Here is a 17,415-nt window from a genome sequence, read left to right on the forward strand (position 1 = left end):
AAGAATCAGTTTATTTCAAAGTCTGCTTCTTATATTGAAGCACATATTAAAGCAACAGTACAATGTTCATAAAATATAAGTGTGATGCTGTAACATTTCTTACATGTCAGAATACTGATATTTGTATGTATACTAAAATAAGAATTTTAAAATTGTACAAATAGATACATTAAAAATGACATAGAAATAGGGCGCCTCCCACTGCAACAAGACAGAGTTTTTATATCTGGCACGTATTAGTTCAAGATGAAAGTATAAGCAAAAAGATTTACAAGAATCAGCAGTAACAAGTTTGATGCTCAAGAGACATAATAATTGTACATTGTACTGTACATACATCATATGGGTTTAAGCTGGCTGAATATTATATATTTCAAGTTTAAAAATGCACTACCATATAGAGTGTCCATAGTTTAAGGCGAAATTACAGCTCAGAACTGTTATCTTTTCTAATTTGTGGAAGCTTCTTTGACATAAAAGATTTAGATGTTCATAATACATAAAAGATTTCCCTTATTTGTAGGTTCACTTTTAGCATTTTCCTTCATTTAAATATTTTGTATTTCTTAAGTGGGTTTTTTCCTCTAGTGAAGTTGGCAGCCAACTTCTATATTTGCCTTTTGTAGGAAAAGGTACTTCACAGTATTTACCACTTTCACGTCCTTTTTTATCAAAGGAATCCTCTCTGTCAAACTTAAATGTTTAAATGAGATTTTTCTTGATTTTTAAAAAAATACCTGCTTACATTTCTTCTGGATTCTTCAGAACATCGGACACAGTTCTTAAGGCCAAATCTTAAACTTTATTGTTAACAATCGTCATCGAAAGTGTCTTTGGAGCCATACAAGTCTGCAAGTTTCTTAAATCGAGGTCCCCAATTTTGTAGATAGTCGTAGTCCAAATCAGAATCTGTTGTTGCTGACTCTAATGAGCTAAGTGAACCAGCCACTGAGCCTCTTCCTTCATAGCCATAGATCTGAATAGAGTCATAAGGAGGAGCAGTTGGATCGTTATCAGCCTCTTGTATTCTGGTGTTGATGAAATCATCAACATCAACACTATTAGGAGCCGGCCGAAGCCCTGGTCTTGGCATATACTGATACTCAGGTTTTATGTCTTTACGAGGAATAAATCCATTGATGCCATCGGGGTTCTGCAAAGTAGCTATGTCAAAAGCTTCAGTATCTTCCTCTCCTCCACCTTCATCATCATAAGTAATAATGTTCTCTCGGACGTCTTCTTCTTCAAAAATAATCAGAGGTTCTTTTTTCTGTCTTTTCAGTGTTACAAACAACACTACAATGACTATAGAAAAAAAAAAAGGCAAGTTAGACTGCACTCTCAAACAGTAGCTGCTTTATAAATAGACTGTTGCATTCATTGAAACCTCAGCTTTTGTGTTGCAGTTCATCGTGTATTTTTGCTAACGTACATTTTTAGCATACCTAGCCAGGAAAAAGCATTGATGTTTGTACACAGAACTGAACAGGCTGATTTGAGGTTTTCTGTTTGGGCTGAATGCCACTGCTCTTACTAATTGCTCATTACTGCAAGACTAATTCAAGAAAAGCATTTGTGGGCCCTCAGTGCTGCATGAATGCTGTGGCACTGCCTTTGGGCAGCCCAATCGCATGCATATCTGCAACGAAACAAAGATGAATCTCTACTCTCTCCTGTATGCCCACAGCTGAAATCTAATTCCACGTTTCATTTCCATGAAAATGGAATTTTTCTTAAGCAACACCTCAAAACACATGCCTTTGTTATGTTCCTTCTCACTTCAAATTTCTATAAAATAACTTTAAAATATACAATAAAAGAAAGACTATAAATTGCTATGGGCAAATTAAAACATTTTCTATAAATATTTTCAAATAATCAGGAAATGCTTTACAGCACTTTCTTAAAAAGAGGTCTTCTGAGCCATTCATTTGTCTTCAACACAAGAGGAGTTAGAGGGATATAGCTGGCAGGAGCCATTAATCCTGGCTGACCTCAATAAGGAACCTGTCATCCAGGGAAGATCACAAAACTTAAAACTGTATGTCATGACCTCCTTTAAACAGTGTCCCTGATTAACTGATACTAGGCCGTAAAAGGACATTCTCTGAGCACACCTAGAAAATTCATTGCTGTTTGCTATTCCACTTATCATATATTGCATTTCAGCCAGGCAGATTAGCATCCTCCTATAAAAATTAAAGCTAAGAAATTAAGATTCATTTATCCATCTTGGAGCTGAAAGCAAGGTTAATGTTTTAACACAAACAAGTGTAGAAGAGTAATAAGAACTTTTTTTACCTAACAAGATCACAATGCAAGCAAGAATGGCAATTAAAGCTCCAGTGCTTAATCCAGCATTGAGGATGTAGGCTTCAGCATTACAGGAGAGCAAGGAGCCGTTGCTGTCACAGCCGCAGACCCGAATGGTGAGGGTGTTGGTGCTGCTCATAGGGGGGAGTCCACCATCACTTATTACAATAGGAAGGAGGTATAAATCTTGCTTTTGGCGACTAAATCCTTCACGTCTAACAAGAACACTTGCTGTATTATCTGTTTAAAGAGAGACAGTCAGCATTATTTTTTTCCACAAAGTCATCATGTTAGTAAATATTGACAAAAATGTATCTTGCTACAATGGCTCTGAATTTTCAGATGCTTTAGCGTTATTTGTACAATAAACCAGTACAATGTATCCTAATGACCCAAGAGCAATTACAGCATTGTGTTTCATTCATACAGTACCACACTCAACTTTAATTATTTTAGGTTGATGAGGGTAACACAAGGAAGACAAAAAATTTCTGTTAGCACCTCCTTTTAGCACCCCACTAACTTTCTGGGAAACTCACAATACTTCACCAACTATGAGAATGACTGGGCCTTGACATTGCTGTTTGAGCTGGTTGTAGTCCCTGTCCAGAATTAAAGCCTCCAGTGGAGGGGAAAAAAACTAAACCCCCCTGATTCATTGTCCTTAGTGTCAGACCTACAGGAGTGGAAGGCAGAAATCGGTACCGAAGTGGCCTGTGTTAATGAGACTTCTGCCAAAATGTAAACCAAACATTTGCTGTGTATTAGCAGATTTGAGCCTCAGTATTGACCTCTTTCAGTAAGAAACAGTATTTTACCAGAACTTGCTTTTCACCCAAACCCCCAAAGCCAGAATTCAAAAAACTTGGTCATATGCACACAGTATGTACGGGCACATTTTGAATTACATGGCTATGAGGAAGAGTTAAAAGTGTCGCTCTAACACTATTGCCAGTTGTTCTCACTGAGCGGTTGCCTGCCATGGGCCTCCTGGTGCAGGGGGTGGAAACCAAGCGGCCATCTCAGCACAGAAGGTCATTTTGGATAGCCCTTCAAGCTCCCTGGGGCAAAAGCATTTGAAAGCGAGGCGCATGACATGAAATGCTGGGACGAGGCAGCCAGCGCTTCCTGCTCCCAGCCACGCTGGACAAAGGTGAGGAAGCACGAACAGCATTTCTTTATTGTGCTCCTTGTTTCTCAGTTCTCAGACTGAACCAAGGTTTATAAAATTGTAAACTTCCTGAGGTAAATAAAATAAAACAATCATATCCGTGGTTTTCAAATCTTCAAAAACTAGTTTAGGATGAGGACTGACTTCACACAACCTTTCCTGTTTGGCCATGTTCTTTATCTTTCACTATATAACAGAAAGAAAAAAGGAAAGAATGGTTCTTTTATCTACTGAGGGAGGGCTATTCACCTCCACCAGTACCCATTTTACTATTGCCTTGGGGTACTGCAGAAGATTAATCATTTTCCTGTTGAAGAGTCAGCATAAATTCCAGAATTTAATAATGCAAATCATAAAACCTCTCTTAATGATCTAATCACTGCTATTTCCATGAAAGTTAGTGAATAAATTATACCAAAAGAGAAGTATTCTTGCCTATATTAACCACCCTTGCATCCTTGTCCTACCCCTCATGCAGGACAAGGTCTGAAACTGTCCCCAGATATGGAAAACACAGGTCAATCTACGGGATGAGAAGGATGTTTGCACTAGGGCCCTGCTTATCCAACTCTCCCACTAGTAACTTTTGCAGATCACACCAGAAAGGACAGAATGTTTTTAGGACTGTCCTACATAGGCTCTGCTTATTACATGTCAAATTAATTCATCTCCCCATACCTACACCTCACTTGCCAGGCCCACCACACCCGATGCCCAGTCTGGTTACCCCAGCGTGACAGAACTGTAGTCTTTCTGATACTGAAGTCTCACAAAAATAACGTCTGGATAGAAAACAGCTTATTAACTTCTCCTTTACAAGATGGTCATATTTGCTAAGGACAGAGAAGCTGATAAAGATCTGATTATTTTTTACTTGTGGTTGTTGGAGGTGCCTTTGTCTCTTTTCAGAGTCTTTCTAAACTCCAAAATGTTTATATGCAACATTTACCCAGCTGGGCTTTGTAGCACAATTCTTTAAAGGACCTTAGTGGTATCAGTGTCTGTGTGATAGGAGTCTTATTTTAGGACTTTAAATTAACTGGCTCATAACAATTTCGTATAAATAGAAATGTAACATCTAATATCTATTAAGCTATCAACTAATACTTGAACTAATATATATTGATATAGAATAAAACTATTCCACAGGGTTCTCTAAAATGCATTTAATAATTAATTTCCTCAATACGAGAACAAAGATCTGCTCTATTAAATGAAAGATCACAATAGCACAGATTATTCTTGTCGCCAAAAATATGAACATTAATAGTGGACTGAGCTACAACTGCCTAGAGCTGCAAAGGCAATTTGGAAGGAAACACAGGCAATATTGTATATTAGTATATTTAATCTGTTGGTTACTTATATTATATTATATTTTTCTTGAATTTTGGCATACATTTTAAATAATATTCCCAGAGATAAGAAAAGGATGGCAAGTTATTCAGTTATTATACAGACTGGCCAATTCCACTGTAGTCAATTACATTACACTAAGGCTGAACTTGATCCAATGGTTGATTTATCTGGCTTAACTTGAAGTGATTTCTAGTTTAATGTAATTTTTTAAAGAGAAAAATCCAATCAACATGCCTGGCTAAAGTTTAAAAAGGACTACCTACCAACCCTAAAAGGTCATTTTTCTAAGTTTTTTTTTCTGTTTATGTTCACTTCTCACATTTAGAAAAAAACATAATATTCATAAGAGGAAAAAACCTCTTTTACCTAGATAAAAGATAACATCTAATCCTAGCTAATATTCTCATCCTTGCTTTTTCATTATTTTCAAGTCCCAGGAGTATAACTATAATCCGGGTATAATGGCATTTTTTAAGCCAAGAAACAGAAGTTAAATGTCAATACCAGCTTAAAACTATTACTTAACACATGTGGGAGCTACTTGACTGACAGTCTTAACCAACACAGTGGGGGCTAACACAGGACAGAAGGAAAAAAATGGCCATCTCAACATCATCCAGAAAAATACACATGCTCTCATTTTTCCAGCTATTATTGTCTGGGGTATCCAATATCCAAAAGTGTTGTAAGTGAAGATTACCGGTGTTCTCCAAGAAATCTTCACAATTAGAAGTTAAAATTGCATTACTTGATGGTGATCTTTATAGTGATCTCCCTGACCTTTGGTTTTCATCGTTTTTTCTCTGGTGATCTTATTGATGGTTTTCCAATTTTTCCTCTACATACAGGCAAATGTAGCTTACTTTTGGGGGCTTGTTAACATATATATTGTGTAGGAAGGTTTCTAGATTAAAGCATCTGACTGCAGCGTGAACATTACCACCTATATCAGAATGTGAGTGCTGATTCTGCAAGAAATCTAAACAATTTCAGGGGTCCAACTGTCTAAAATCGTAGTGGCATGTGGATAATCCATGGCACAATCTGTATTGTTCATATGTTTCAAAATGTCTTGATTAAAAGGTCTGAAATTGAGAGCCAGAGGACATGTTTCTATTAAGAACTGGATTTTAGTCACTGATTTTAGTGGCCTCACAAACTTAATTTCAGTCGTTGCAAAGCACTATCCTGTGCATTTGAGAACATCACTGCACCTCGCTTTTGCCACTGCGGTGTAATTCGTCCTCGCACAGCGTGGTGAAGCAAGGTGGTTGCAATCCCTCCAGCAGCACTGGCTACATGCCAGGCCTCCACACAAGGCGAGTGAGCCCAAGTAAGAGGCATTTCAGTTTAGGACAGAGCATGATTAAAAGAAGGAAACCCATTTGCTAAAAATTCGTCTGTCTGCTGTGTAGTGTCATGAGCCTCTACTGCTCTTTTGAAGCTCTGACTTCAATGGGAATAAAATTGAGCAGAGCCTGGGCAAACACAGTACTGTTTATTTACGTGGTATAATGTAAGTAAACAGTGCAAAAGTAATTCAGTGTTTTATCACAGCATGTGATAAGCCATTATCTCATGTTTTGTATGGAAGATAGTCTCAGCTGAAAAATTTGGTAACACAGTAGGCTATTAATAGGATGTAGAGTGTGATTACGTTTTTTTGGATTACTGCAATATGTGATTACTTTTAGGAGTTGGTAGAAAGAAACTCTATTAAATGATAATTATAGGACTGTATTCACTTTAAAGTTCTGTAATAGACCCAAACATTGGAGTTTTCATTAACTGTTCTCCACAGTTAATAAAGCCATTTTTCTTTAAGACTAGCAATTCCCTCTGAAAGCAGTGGCACGGTATATAGACTACTCAGATGTAATACTGGAAAAAGAAACTTTAAATGATCATGTAAATTATTTGACTTGCAAATGGTAACACACTCTCTCAGAGAAGTGGGGTTTTTTTTGTATGGAAGTACATAGAGTTTTAACTTTTTTACTTTGCTCTCTACCGTAACTTATTTAAAAACCAAACACATAAATAGTTAAATTAACAACATCACTGCACTGAGGATTGTATAAAATGAGGGAAAGACAGGATGAAAATGGATGGATTTCATTAGACTATTCACTTCCTAAATACAAAATTATACAGGAAGATTCAATCCTTAAATACCATCTTATTGAAATAACCTTTTGCAGTATTGACAGGTACAGTCACTGCATTCAACTGACATCATCATTTCCACTACAAAATGTTTTTATCTGGGTTAACTTTGTCATTGAAAAAAAAAAAAAAAAAGAATGAATTTGCTGCATATGGAAATGTAGGATTAATGGAATTGGCTGGAGTCAGGAACCATAATGCCATTTGCCTGCAGCTGTATCAGAGCATCTCAATTCTGACCTATGCTTCCTCTGTTAGATTATAAAATCTAACCCATTCTCAGCTTGATATGGTGACCATAAAATATCTTTTAAAGAGGAACTTGGCCTCAGGGTCTCAAGCAAAGAATACATTTTTATTTACTTCTCTGTAAAAATACATTCATCAATTTTTCAAAAATTGTGTTTTACTACTTTAAAGAGAATATATATCTCTCCCCTCCACTGGATCCTTTATGAATTGCTTATGTATGTACAAGTGTCAAGCACTCGGCAACAGTATTACTTTGATCCTTCAAGAATAACAGAAATTTTGTTTGGGAACTCTGATGATAATTACCCTCACTTCAGATGTGATAAAGTATGCCACAACATAACACTTGAGAGAAAGAAGTTGTTACTGAAATCATGTATCTGGATTATGTTGCCTATTGTACTTCTGGCGATCTAGAAAAAATCCTTTGGATTCATTATTTAAACTAGTTCAACGGAGTTCTACGTTTCAGGAAACAGGCAAATTTCCTTCAAACATGAAAGCTTGCTAATTAAAACCAATTTCTTAGAAGCTGAAGTAGTTTTTTCCCTGTACAGGAAAATAACAAATGAACACTGAATGAGAACATCATATTGATTATCACTAAATAAATAGAATAAATATTTATAATGGCTGAATCTGCCTTTTTTTCTGTTTATACCCCTCTGGCTTCCTCAGACTCCAGCAAGTTAGGCTCCCTGATGCTATTATGTTATATATCAAATAAGTTTTGACGTTCACTTCTGCTTGGTTTTATTTTGCCTACAAATTTCTTACATCTTAACATCACTCTGAATGCAAGGCTATACTATATTTCATTAACAGAAAATTGACAAAGGGATCAGGATACCCATACCCTGAGATACACTCAATCTGGGTGTGTTTCACAACAGAAATCCACGTACGTATTTCCTACAAAAGGTTAACGTGGCAGTGATTTTAGTCCATTAGGAATCTAGCCCATGTCTCTTGTGATCCATAATTTAAAAAACTAGTAAGCAGAGAAAGGTGAACAAGGAGATCTGCCAATTACATTTAGTGAATGTTTTTGTCAATGTTTTTTACCCTCTTCCTGGGAGAGAAAATGACACTGATTTTTTTCATGTAGGGTATTATTACGTCATTTAAAATACACATTCCAGAAAATGAAAGTAAGTTAACAGACATTACATTATTCCAAGAAGATCACTGTATTTCAGCTATATTTTTTCTGCTGTTCTCCCCTAAATCTCTGGAAAACAGACATTCTGTCAAAGTTAATGAAAATGCTGTTGCATGCCATTATGTTGGCCATTAGTTTTCCTTTGTCATTTCTTTGGACACCAGCACAGAGAGAATTTTCACACAAACCTCTGTTGTCTCTGAGTGTAAAATTTGGATTATGAATAATTTCAGGTGGTAAACTGAAGATAAATCTTGGTCCATTGGCCGAGTCATCCTTGTCATCAGCACTAATTGTAATAAATTGCTGTAAAAGAAAAGTACTCTGTAAACAAACAGCTCCTTCTCTGGTTAGATCATGCATAGACAGTGTTCTAAGAAATCCCTTGAATGCAAAGAATTTTGAAACAGCAGAAAACACCCAAATACCTCAACAAATGTATACAATTATAAGCACCGAGCAGCCTCAAAACTAGAACAGGAAATCTTTATTTGCTATTACATTTAACCAACACAGAATTATAAATGAAAAATATACACCTACATATACATTCTTACATCTGAATATGTGCTAATGATAACTTAGCAGACTAAATAAAATTAAGCAGAAAATTCAGCAACTCAGAGGGAGTTAGCGCAATGTAATTTCCAAAATGCTACACTAACTCCAAAAGTGCAGATAGTAAGTAAGAGCATTCTATACGACACTAACCCCTCTTCCTCACAGATAGTTCAGGGGTAAATCTGTAGGCTAAACCCTCCATGCACTGTACTGTGATTCCTCCCATAAGATGCTGAATGCTTTTCTAACATCCAAAACAGGCTCACAGCTGGGAAAGCCGCTCCCAAACAGGCTCATAGCCCATGTGATGGTGGGTACTCACAGTCAACACCAGTCATATCCAGTGCACAAAGCACTGTATATATAACTGTTGATAGCAATTCAAAACAAAAACACAGGAAAGTGCCTTTCTGTGTGCTCTAAGGCATTTTGGCCAAAATTTCAAAATAAACATTCATTTACTACCACTCATTTGAGCTGCCAACACAAAACTGGGCTAACACCCTGAAGCAAGAAACTCACGCACAGGCATACCTGATTGCTTCGAGCATTCTCACAGACAAATGCTTCATAGGCTGCTGCAAATTTTGGAGCATTGTCATTGACATCAATGACTTTAATTGCAACTGGAACTTTGGCTTCCTGGTGTTGTTTGTCTATGGAAGTAAGCAAAATCAAAATGAAACAGAAGCAGGAAAACATCTCAAAACAAACAAAATCCCAGCTGTATCCAGGTAAAAATTAAATAGACTAAAGTATTTCTATTAGGATTTATTGCAGCTTATCAAATTGAGGCAATTAGAAGACTACAGAATTTATATCTCTGATTACAAAGTATCTCAGTGAAATACTTACGGACTTCAACAGCAAAGACAGAGATATTATGCCAAGCAATTTCTTCCCTATCCAAAGCTTTTATTGTCTTGATATTGCCATCATCTGCATTAATACTAAAATATCTTTCAAGGTCAGTGTGACGATCAATTGAATATCTAAAGAAGATTGAAAGTCGGTAATTAGATAAAAGAAGGACTTAGTAGTTTCATGCATCCAAATTTGTTCTATATCATTATTATTTTTAAATAATTGTACACTTATTGTTACCCTTACTATCATTGTCAAAGGGAAGATATGCAGTTTCCTTTAAAAGGAGATTCACCTGGTTGGTTTCTACATTTAGAAAAAATGTTATGTCAGGCTGTTTGTAGTAAGTGAAAATTACTGTTCTTTGAAGTCTCCATATTAAAGCCCAAAAATATTCTTTATTTCTTCTCTTATAAAACATGATAAAAATATCTACTGAGATGTTTATGTTTTCTTCTGTTTCGTATTAATCATGAAGATCTTTTAAGTCTTCTGATCTTTGGATTACGCAGAATGTTAATTGATCATACTAGATTATTAAATATTTTGTACAGCTTTATACAGCTCTGTTTTTCATATCTTTACCTTGCAACTCTTTGAAATGTTAACTATACCCACAAAACAGTGTTTCATAATTTAATTTACACTGAGAACATGACAACAAAAATAAATGAATAGAAGACTACCCAATATAACTGCAGAAAGTAGGTGTGTGTATGTGCTTGTCATTAGCAATTAATGCTTAACAATTACCCAATAGAAACTCTAACCTACTGCAGAGACTTCTATCTTTTGAGAAAAAACATGCTGTGATAACCGCATAGGATATTTTATAGAAAATATGATTTACTAACACAGATGTCCTTAAGCATATTTTAGGTAGACATACCCATGGCGTGCTTTCTTAGTGATACAGGCTTTGAGAAACTAGTAGCTTATAGAACAAGACATAAAAACAACACTGTATGGTTAAAGTTATTAAAATTCTGGGTGAATTTAGAATATTACTATCTTAGATCTATCACACTATCTTAATAACTTGCATAACAATTCTAAAAGCTAATGCTTAGAAATAAAGAGCCTGCTCTAATGAAGCATACCTTATAGCACTGTTTGCAGCATCGGGGTCTTTGGCATGTACTTTTCCAACCACAGTACCAGATGCCGCATTTTCTTGTACTTCAAAAATATAACTTGGTTTTAAAAATACAGGTGGCTCATCAGCATCTTCCACTGATATCTTCACTGTTACTGTGTCCTTAAATGGCCCATTGCTGATAAACTTAGGATCGATATGTACATTGGCTGCCTCTACCTTCAGACTGTAGGACTTTTTGGTTTCAAAATCTAAGAGCTGCAAAACACGTGAAGAAAATGCATTCCACAGTTAGGAAAACTAAAATGTAAAAGCAGTAAACAGTCCCCTAGTATTCAATGACATAAAACAAATGTGAGCATCTGTCAACAAGCTTGGACTGGAATGCATGTATTTAAAAACATAAAGACTCAGATGGAAGGAGCTACATTCTATGTATGGAGCAGCATAAGAACGCACTCAAAATATCATGACAGAGTCCTTGTCTTGCTCTTTTCTTGCTGTATCACTCAGGAAATCACCTTTACTGGGAAAACTAATGTTTTCTTCATGCAGCCTTCCAGATAGCACAAAAGAAAGATGGTTAGGAAAGGGGTTCCCACAAAGTGCCAAGCTTGGTCTATCCCAAGCTGGCAGGCATTCCTTTAGAGAGATGGATATGGCTTGAATTGCTACTGGGTGCGCCATTAGAGAGGACAAAGAGAAGTTAAATTATTTAAGTACTAGGGGAAATATGAAGATGGTTTGCAGGGCTTTAATTTTTGTAGTTCTTGCCATCCATACTTCTCATAGCACTTTACAAAGGGGAGGTGAAATAATGGCCTGTGAGTTAAGTCCTTTTGGGAGCCTGATCAAAGTCACAGCATACCTGTGCTGTCATCCACATGAAACGGCTGCAGTATTGCAGTATCGGTAGCCTCGCAACGATCCTGCCTCTAAATATCTGGGAAGCAGCTGCCAACCACAACTCACAAAGTATGCTAACACCATAGGCTGAACAGTGTGACAGTTTGCCCACATTTTGAAATGCACAAGAAATACACTCCCACCTCTAAAACGGATACAGTAATTGAACAACAGCATCATTTTGACTGGAGGAGACCTCTGGGTCTCTTCCTGAGAGACTGCCCTGATGTGCAGGGCAGCGCTAACTTTGAAGTTAAGTCACCCAGGCCTTCTCCTTTGAGTTTTGACTATGTCCAAGAGAGATGAATAGCTATAAAGATACAAAGGGCAAAATAATAATGCTTAAATAATTAATAAGATTTATGATTTATAATTTGTAATTTAAAATTCATTGAATAACGCTTTTAAAGATCACACTGATGGACTGTATATGAAATCACCTAGGTATTTTGCTGCTTTTCTCATAGCCTGTGACTCCTTCAGAACAGTATTGTGGACAATGCACAGCTGAAGAATTCAAATTATAGGGCATGAGGCTGTTCAGGCCGAACATAAAGCAAGAGCGAATGTCTGCTACTTATCAGCACTAGGCAAAACTTCATTAACAATGAAGCCGATGGCATTGTATTTTACCGTGACTTTTTATTATGAATTCTTTTAGTTTGTGCAATTAATCCACTGTACAGTATTTATGTAACTCTTCTTGATTATTTTCTTCCATTCCAATTCAGCTAATGGGGAAATGGAATATTAAGAGTTAATCACAGCTTTAGAAACAAATTAAGTGAAATTGCATTTACTGATATTTTAACTTAGGTGGTAACCATTAATACCAAATATTCTGTCAGCAACAAAGAATACTACACATTAGTAGGTATTACTCACCTTCTTAAGCTTTACAACACCTTCCTGAGTCTCATAATCTGTTGTAATTTCAAACATATCCATGCCATCTCCATCAATGATGCTGTAAGCTACTAAGCCATTTTCCCCAATGTCTGGATCTTTGGCCTTCACTCTTCCTACTTCCTCTCCTGGGACAGCTGCTTCTGACACTGACATCTGGTACACACCTGGTGGAAGAAAAAATGGTATTTGCCTTAAGTATGCAGTCTGCTCTCCAGTTGTGTATTTACTCATTTAATTCGTAAGTTCCAAATAAACACAGTAATTTTTTACATTTTCAAATCCCCTGAAGGAATGTTATGTTATAAAGAGTTCTGAGAAGCAAGTCGTCTGTGAAATCTTAAAACACACTGCTAATCTATATAAAATTACCTCCTCGCTGATGTTTTACACAACATCTGTGTACCTCTCTGTTCACGGTGGGGTTAAAAAGACAACCAATCTTTGAAGAATGCAGAAATTGTTGTGACATCAAGGTTATCATTCATATCAGAAATGTTATTACAAAGACGGAAGGAAAATTCTCTTTCGTATGACTCATGGTATGACCTTCAACTCTGTAGAGTCCAGAAGCATTTCTACCCATTCATTCTGGAGCCACAAATTATATGCAATGAATTGGATGCATCTGCTGTGCTCACTGAAGAATAAATCTGCTGCTTTCTATGGCTTTAATTTGGAGTGTGAACATATAGTAGTAATGATTATTAAAATTTAACACAACAGAGAATATATACCAATCTGTATGGGATTCCATAGCAAACAAAAATGGCTTTACCTCATCAAACTGCAATAGGAAAAACCAAACATCCTGCAGATGTGTTACCACACAAGTTTTTCCTTGTGTATTCAGGGACACTGGAGGAGAACAATACTGTTCCTGGATAAATCTCTCTCCAACAGTTGTTCTTTAGGCAGCATTGATTACAGGACCTTACAAACCTACTCCTGTTCAGATAACATAACCTGATCCTAAATGTACAAATCTATGTCAGTGTTTTCTGCCACTTCATCAGCATTAATAAATTGGGGAAAAAAAAAAAATCATGAGAAAATAAAATAATCTAATTTATTCCCCCTTCCATAATTGCTCTTTGTTGCTACGCAAGCACCCTAGGAACATCAGGAGACCTACACCAGGCAGGGACTTGGCTCATTACCCATAAAAACAATTGGCACATGTCATCAAAATAGGTCATTAACTGCAGACATGAAGAACCTAAAATTTAAGCACATAACTCATTAATGGTTTGAGGAAACAAAAAAAAAAAAAAAAGAAAAAGGAAAAGAAGAATAAAAATATCAGTCACTTGGATGCTTATATAAACAGGTCAAATCCTGGGTGGGTTTGAGTTACAAAACATTCCAAATTAAGGTTTTAAGTTGGGGGTGAACAATTAAGTAGAGTAACTGCTATTTGGCATTTATGCTAATTTTAAATATTCTCCCAAAACAGTTAGTAAAGTGGCTTAAATTTGTAGAAAAAAAAAAATAATCCATCATTTGATAAAGTTACTCAACAAATACCATGAGCTGGAGCCTCAGGTTATGATTTGGAGTGAAAAGGTGTTTGTGAGGTACATAAAACCTGACATTTTTAGGATTTAATACCTTTCTATTAGAATGGTAAAAAATGCTGACATAGACTATTACATTTAGGGACTGGCTATGTCATTTAAGCTCTTGCATGAGGTCCAAGAAGCTGCCACACTGGAAGAAGAGCTGTTAGAGAGATGGTCACATCCAGGACATATCAGTGTCATAATGGTTGCTCAGAAGAGAAACAGGGTGGGCTGGGATGGTGCATACACTGCACTCCAAAAGAAAAAAAAATACAAACCAACCATGCAGAGATGAGATGCAGAACAGATGTGTGGGTCCATTAACGTACTTCCACCCAACTGTGAAGACTGAATCTGTTAATGTCAGCCCTGATTAATTATATATGTGAAAAATAAATAGCACAGGTATAAAAAATGGCTTTATTTGACCACCAGCAATACACTTCAACCATCAATTAAAAAATGTAATTGTACTAAATTTGGTTTGTATTGCCATGGTAAATATAAGTCTTGACGAGTATCAAGTCTTAACTTTTTTCCTTATGGACATTTACCATTCACTGAGAGTGTTTATAGAAGTAAAGGATGAGGATCAACACTTAAAAGGCTATGCAAAATGAAAAATGATGCTCACTCACTTGAAGGTCTGTCAAAGACCTGAAAGGGCATATTCAGGAGCTGTTAATATATTGTGCGACAATCGATGGCCAAGAAAGCAAGAAACTTCAAGCCTGAGAAATGCAGCTGTAAGAACATAAAGTAGATCTCCTTTCCTTTGGCCATCTTCATTAAAAAAGAAAGTGGATTTGTTCATTGAAAATGACTATCATAACTGTGCTTGCGAATAGCTATGAACTTGGAATACTGAAAGGCATGACATGAGGCCACTTGGAGACTTCTTTCAAACACTGTAAATGTAACTGGTGAGCTTTCTGCTGCATACATGCTATGTAAGTACTGCATACTGCAACTGTCCCAACACAGAAGAAGCTGTTCCTGGGGATTTTTGTTTTAACCTCAACATTTTCTTAAAGTTCTTGTGGTCTGAGACAGCAGTAAACACAGCTTGCTTATCTAAAGTGACTTTTACATCTGCACTATAATTATGAAAATGGGAAAGAAAGTAAAATAGCTTATCCCAGCACTGCTGCAGGACAGGTACATTTTCTAGTATTTATGACTGATTTGGTTTAACATACAAGCCCTCAAGAAATGGGGCTTCTTTCCCCATTAACAGAGAAATCCAGACTATGTCTCCCTGAACATCTCATAGGTATATTCCTAATACAACATGGCCCAGTCTTTTCAAAAATGAAGTACAGGGTCAGGAATCTTTGTAATCTAATCTTGGCCTTAAAAAAAGTCTCACTTCACAAAATAAGCAAGTAATCCAGATAATGAAGCTCTATATGTTACTAGCAAAGATGTGTAAACAATATTTGTCTATTCATGTGTGCTGTGATAATCCATCAGGTACTGCTTTTTGAAGTTTTGAATGTGTCTGATACTATACAAATATGGGTCCTAGTAGTAAATGTGAGTAAGGATTTTGTTGTTACTTACTCTGTGGGAACTTTGGTGGGTTGTCATTGACATCTGTAAGTGTAATTGTCACTTTGGTTGTCCCTGAGAGGCCTCCCATGTGTCCTCCCATATCTTTTGCCTGTATTACAACATGATACTCTTCCTTAGCTTCTCTGTCCATATTCGGAAGGGCAGTTCGGATAATTCCTATAAATACGAAGAAAATATGGCACATACAAATTTTCACAGGTTCATATAATGAAAAATTGGATACTGCATGTTTATCTTGCATTAAAATACAGCAAAATTTGCAGTGATGGTGCAGATTCTGTTTTCCCTGCACTGTGCATCATGCTATGCAAGGAAAATAGCCCAAATATTCAACACAGCTGAATACAAAACAACCCTCGAGAATTACAGTTCAGCACAGAAACTGCCATTTCTATCATACCATATCATACCACAAAAGAAATAGTATCATCTTCCTAGTGTAGTGTACCCAGACGCTCTACCAAATGCCAGGGGACTAACCTGCAACAGAGCCGAGCTAGAATCAAGAGAGAACGAAGGAAGCTTTGCTCAAACACATCAGCAGATATACCCAACTGTACTGCCTCAGTCAATACATTTAGTTCTTCCTTTTAATGTATTCCAGTTATGAGGTCCTACTCAAATAAACTGCTCAATAATACCTGTTTGAGCTTCCACCGAGAAGTACGGCTGACCTTCAAGAATACTGTAAACCAATTTGGCACTGTTCCCATAGGTAGGATCATCAGCATCTGAAGCTGTTACCTGAATAACTGATGTACCTAAAAATGGAAAGCAAACATAGAAGGAATACAGTCAGAAGCAAACTTATCTGTAAGAACTGTGCAGAGATGTTTCCAGTCATACGGCATAATTATTTCTTAACTTTTTTATTTCTGGGTTTGGTAAATGAAAAAAATTACTTGGCAATTTATATACGAGAAAATAGACTCATACTAGCCAAAAAGATTTTTCACTAGCTTTGATGTGGATTAATGTTCTAAACAGTGAAGCTATAAAAGTCAGCAGTCACTCTGTACCATTATGGTTTGTTCCCTCAGTAGTTTAAGCGTTATATTGCTTTTGTCGTTAGACAGCCAAACAATAGCGTTTTCTTGTTACGTTTTCCTCAGTAAGTTTCAGAGAAATCATTCCTGTAGAAATCTCCGAGATAGACCCAAGCTCAAAAAGGAGATGAAAATGTAATACTTAGGTTGTGGTTTAACCCCAGCCAGCAACTAAGCCCCTCACTCACTCCCCCCCCCCCAGCAGCATGGGGGAGAGAATTGGAAGAGTAAAAGTGAGAAAGCTTGTGGGTTGAGATAAAGGCAGCTTAATAGGTAAAGCAAAAGCTGCATGTGCAAGCAAAGCAACACAAGGAATTCATTCCCTGCTTCCCATGGGCAGGCAGGTGCTCAGCCATCTCCAGGAAAAAAGTAGGACTCTATCACACATTACAATGACTTGGGAAGACAAACACCAAATGTCCCCTCCTTCTTTCTTCTCCCCCCAGCTTTATGTGCTGAGCATGATGTCATATGGT

General features: G+C 36.7%; 1 protein-coding gene across 1 annotated transcript in view; it reads right to left on the reverse strand.

Annotated features, from left to right (window-relative positions):
• Positions 1 to 808: 808 nt before the first annotated feature.
• CDH11 (cadherin 11) overlaps positions 809 to 17,415 on the reverse strand; it is an 18,921-nt gene continuing 2,314 nt past the window's right edge. Inside the window, exons 3-11 of the mRNA XM_035891508.1 lie at positions 16,535 to 16,654; positions 15,882 to 16,049; positions 12,736 to 12,923; positions 10,949 to 11,202; positions 9,840 to 9,976; positions 9,519 to 9,640; positions 8,612 to 8,729; positions 2,302 to 2,553; positions 809 to 1,305 (exon numbers count right to left, since the gene is read on the reverse strand). Of these exons, the coding sequence (XP_035747401.1) occupies positions 809 to 1,305; positions 2,302 to 2,553; positions 8,612 to 8,729; positions 9,519 to 9,640; positions 9,840 to 9,976; positions 10,949 to 11,202; positions 12,736 to 12,923; positions 15,882 to 16,049; positions 16,535 to 16,654 (1,856 nt within the window). The remainder of the gene's footprint in view (positions 1,306 to 2,301; positions 2,554 to 8,611; positions 8,730 to 9,518; positions 9,641 to 9,839; positions 9,977 to 10,948; positions 11,203 to 12,735; positions 12,924 to 15,881; positions 16,050 to 16,534; positions 16,655 to 17,415) is intronic.

Source organism: Egretta garzetta, unplaced genomic scaffold (genome assembly GCF_000687185.1).
Source record: "Egretta garzetta isolate BGI_Z169 unplaced genomic scaffold, ASM68718v1 scaffold23, whole genome shotgun sequence".
In the NCBI taxonomy this organism is placed as follows: domain Eukaryota; kingdom Metazoa; phylum Chordata; class Aves; order Pelecaniformes; family Ardeidae; genus Egretta; species Egretta garzetta.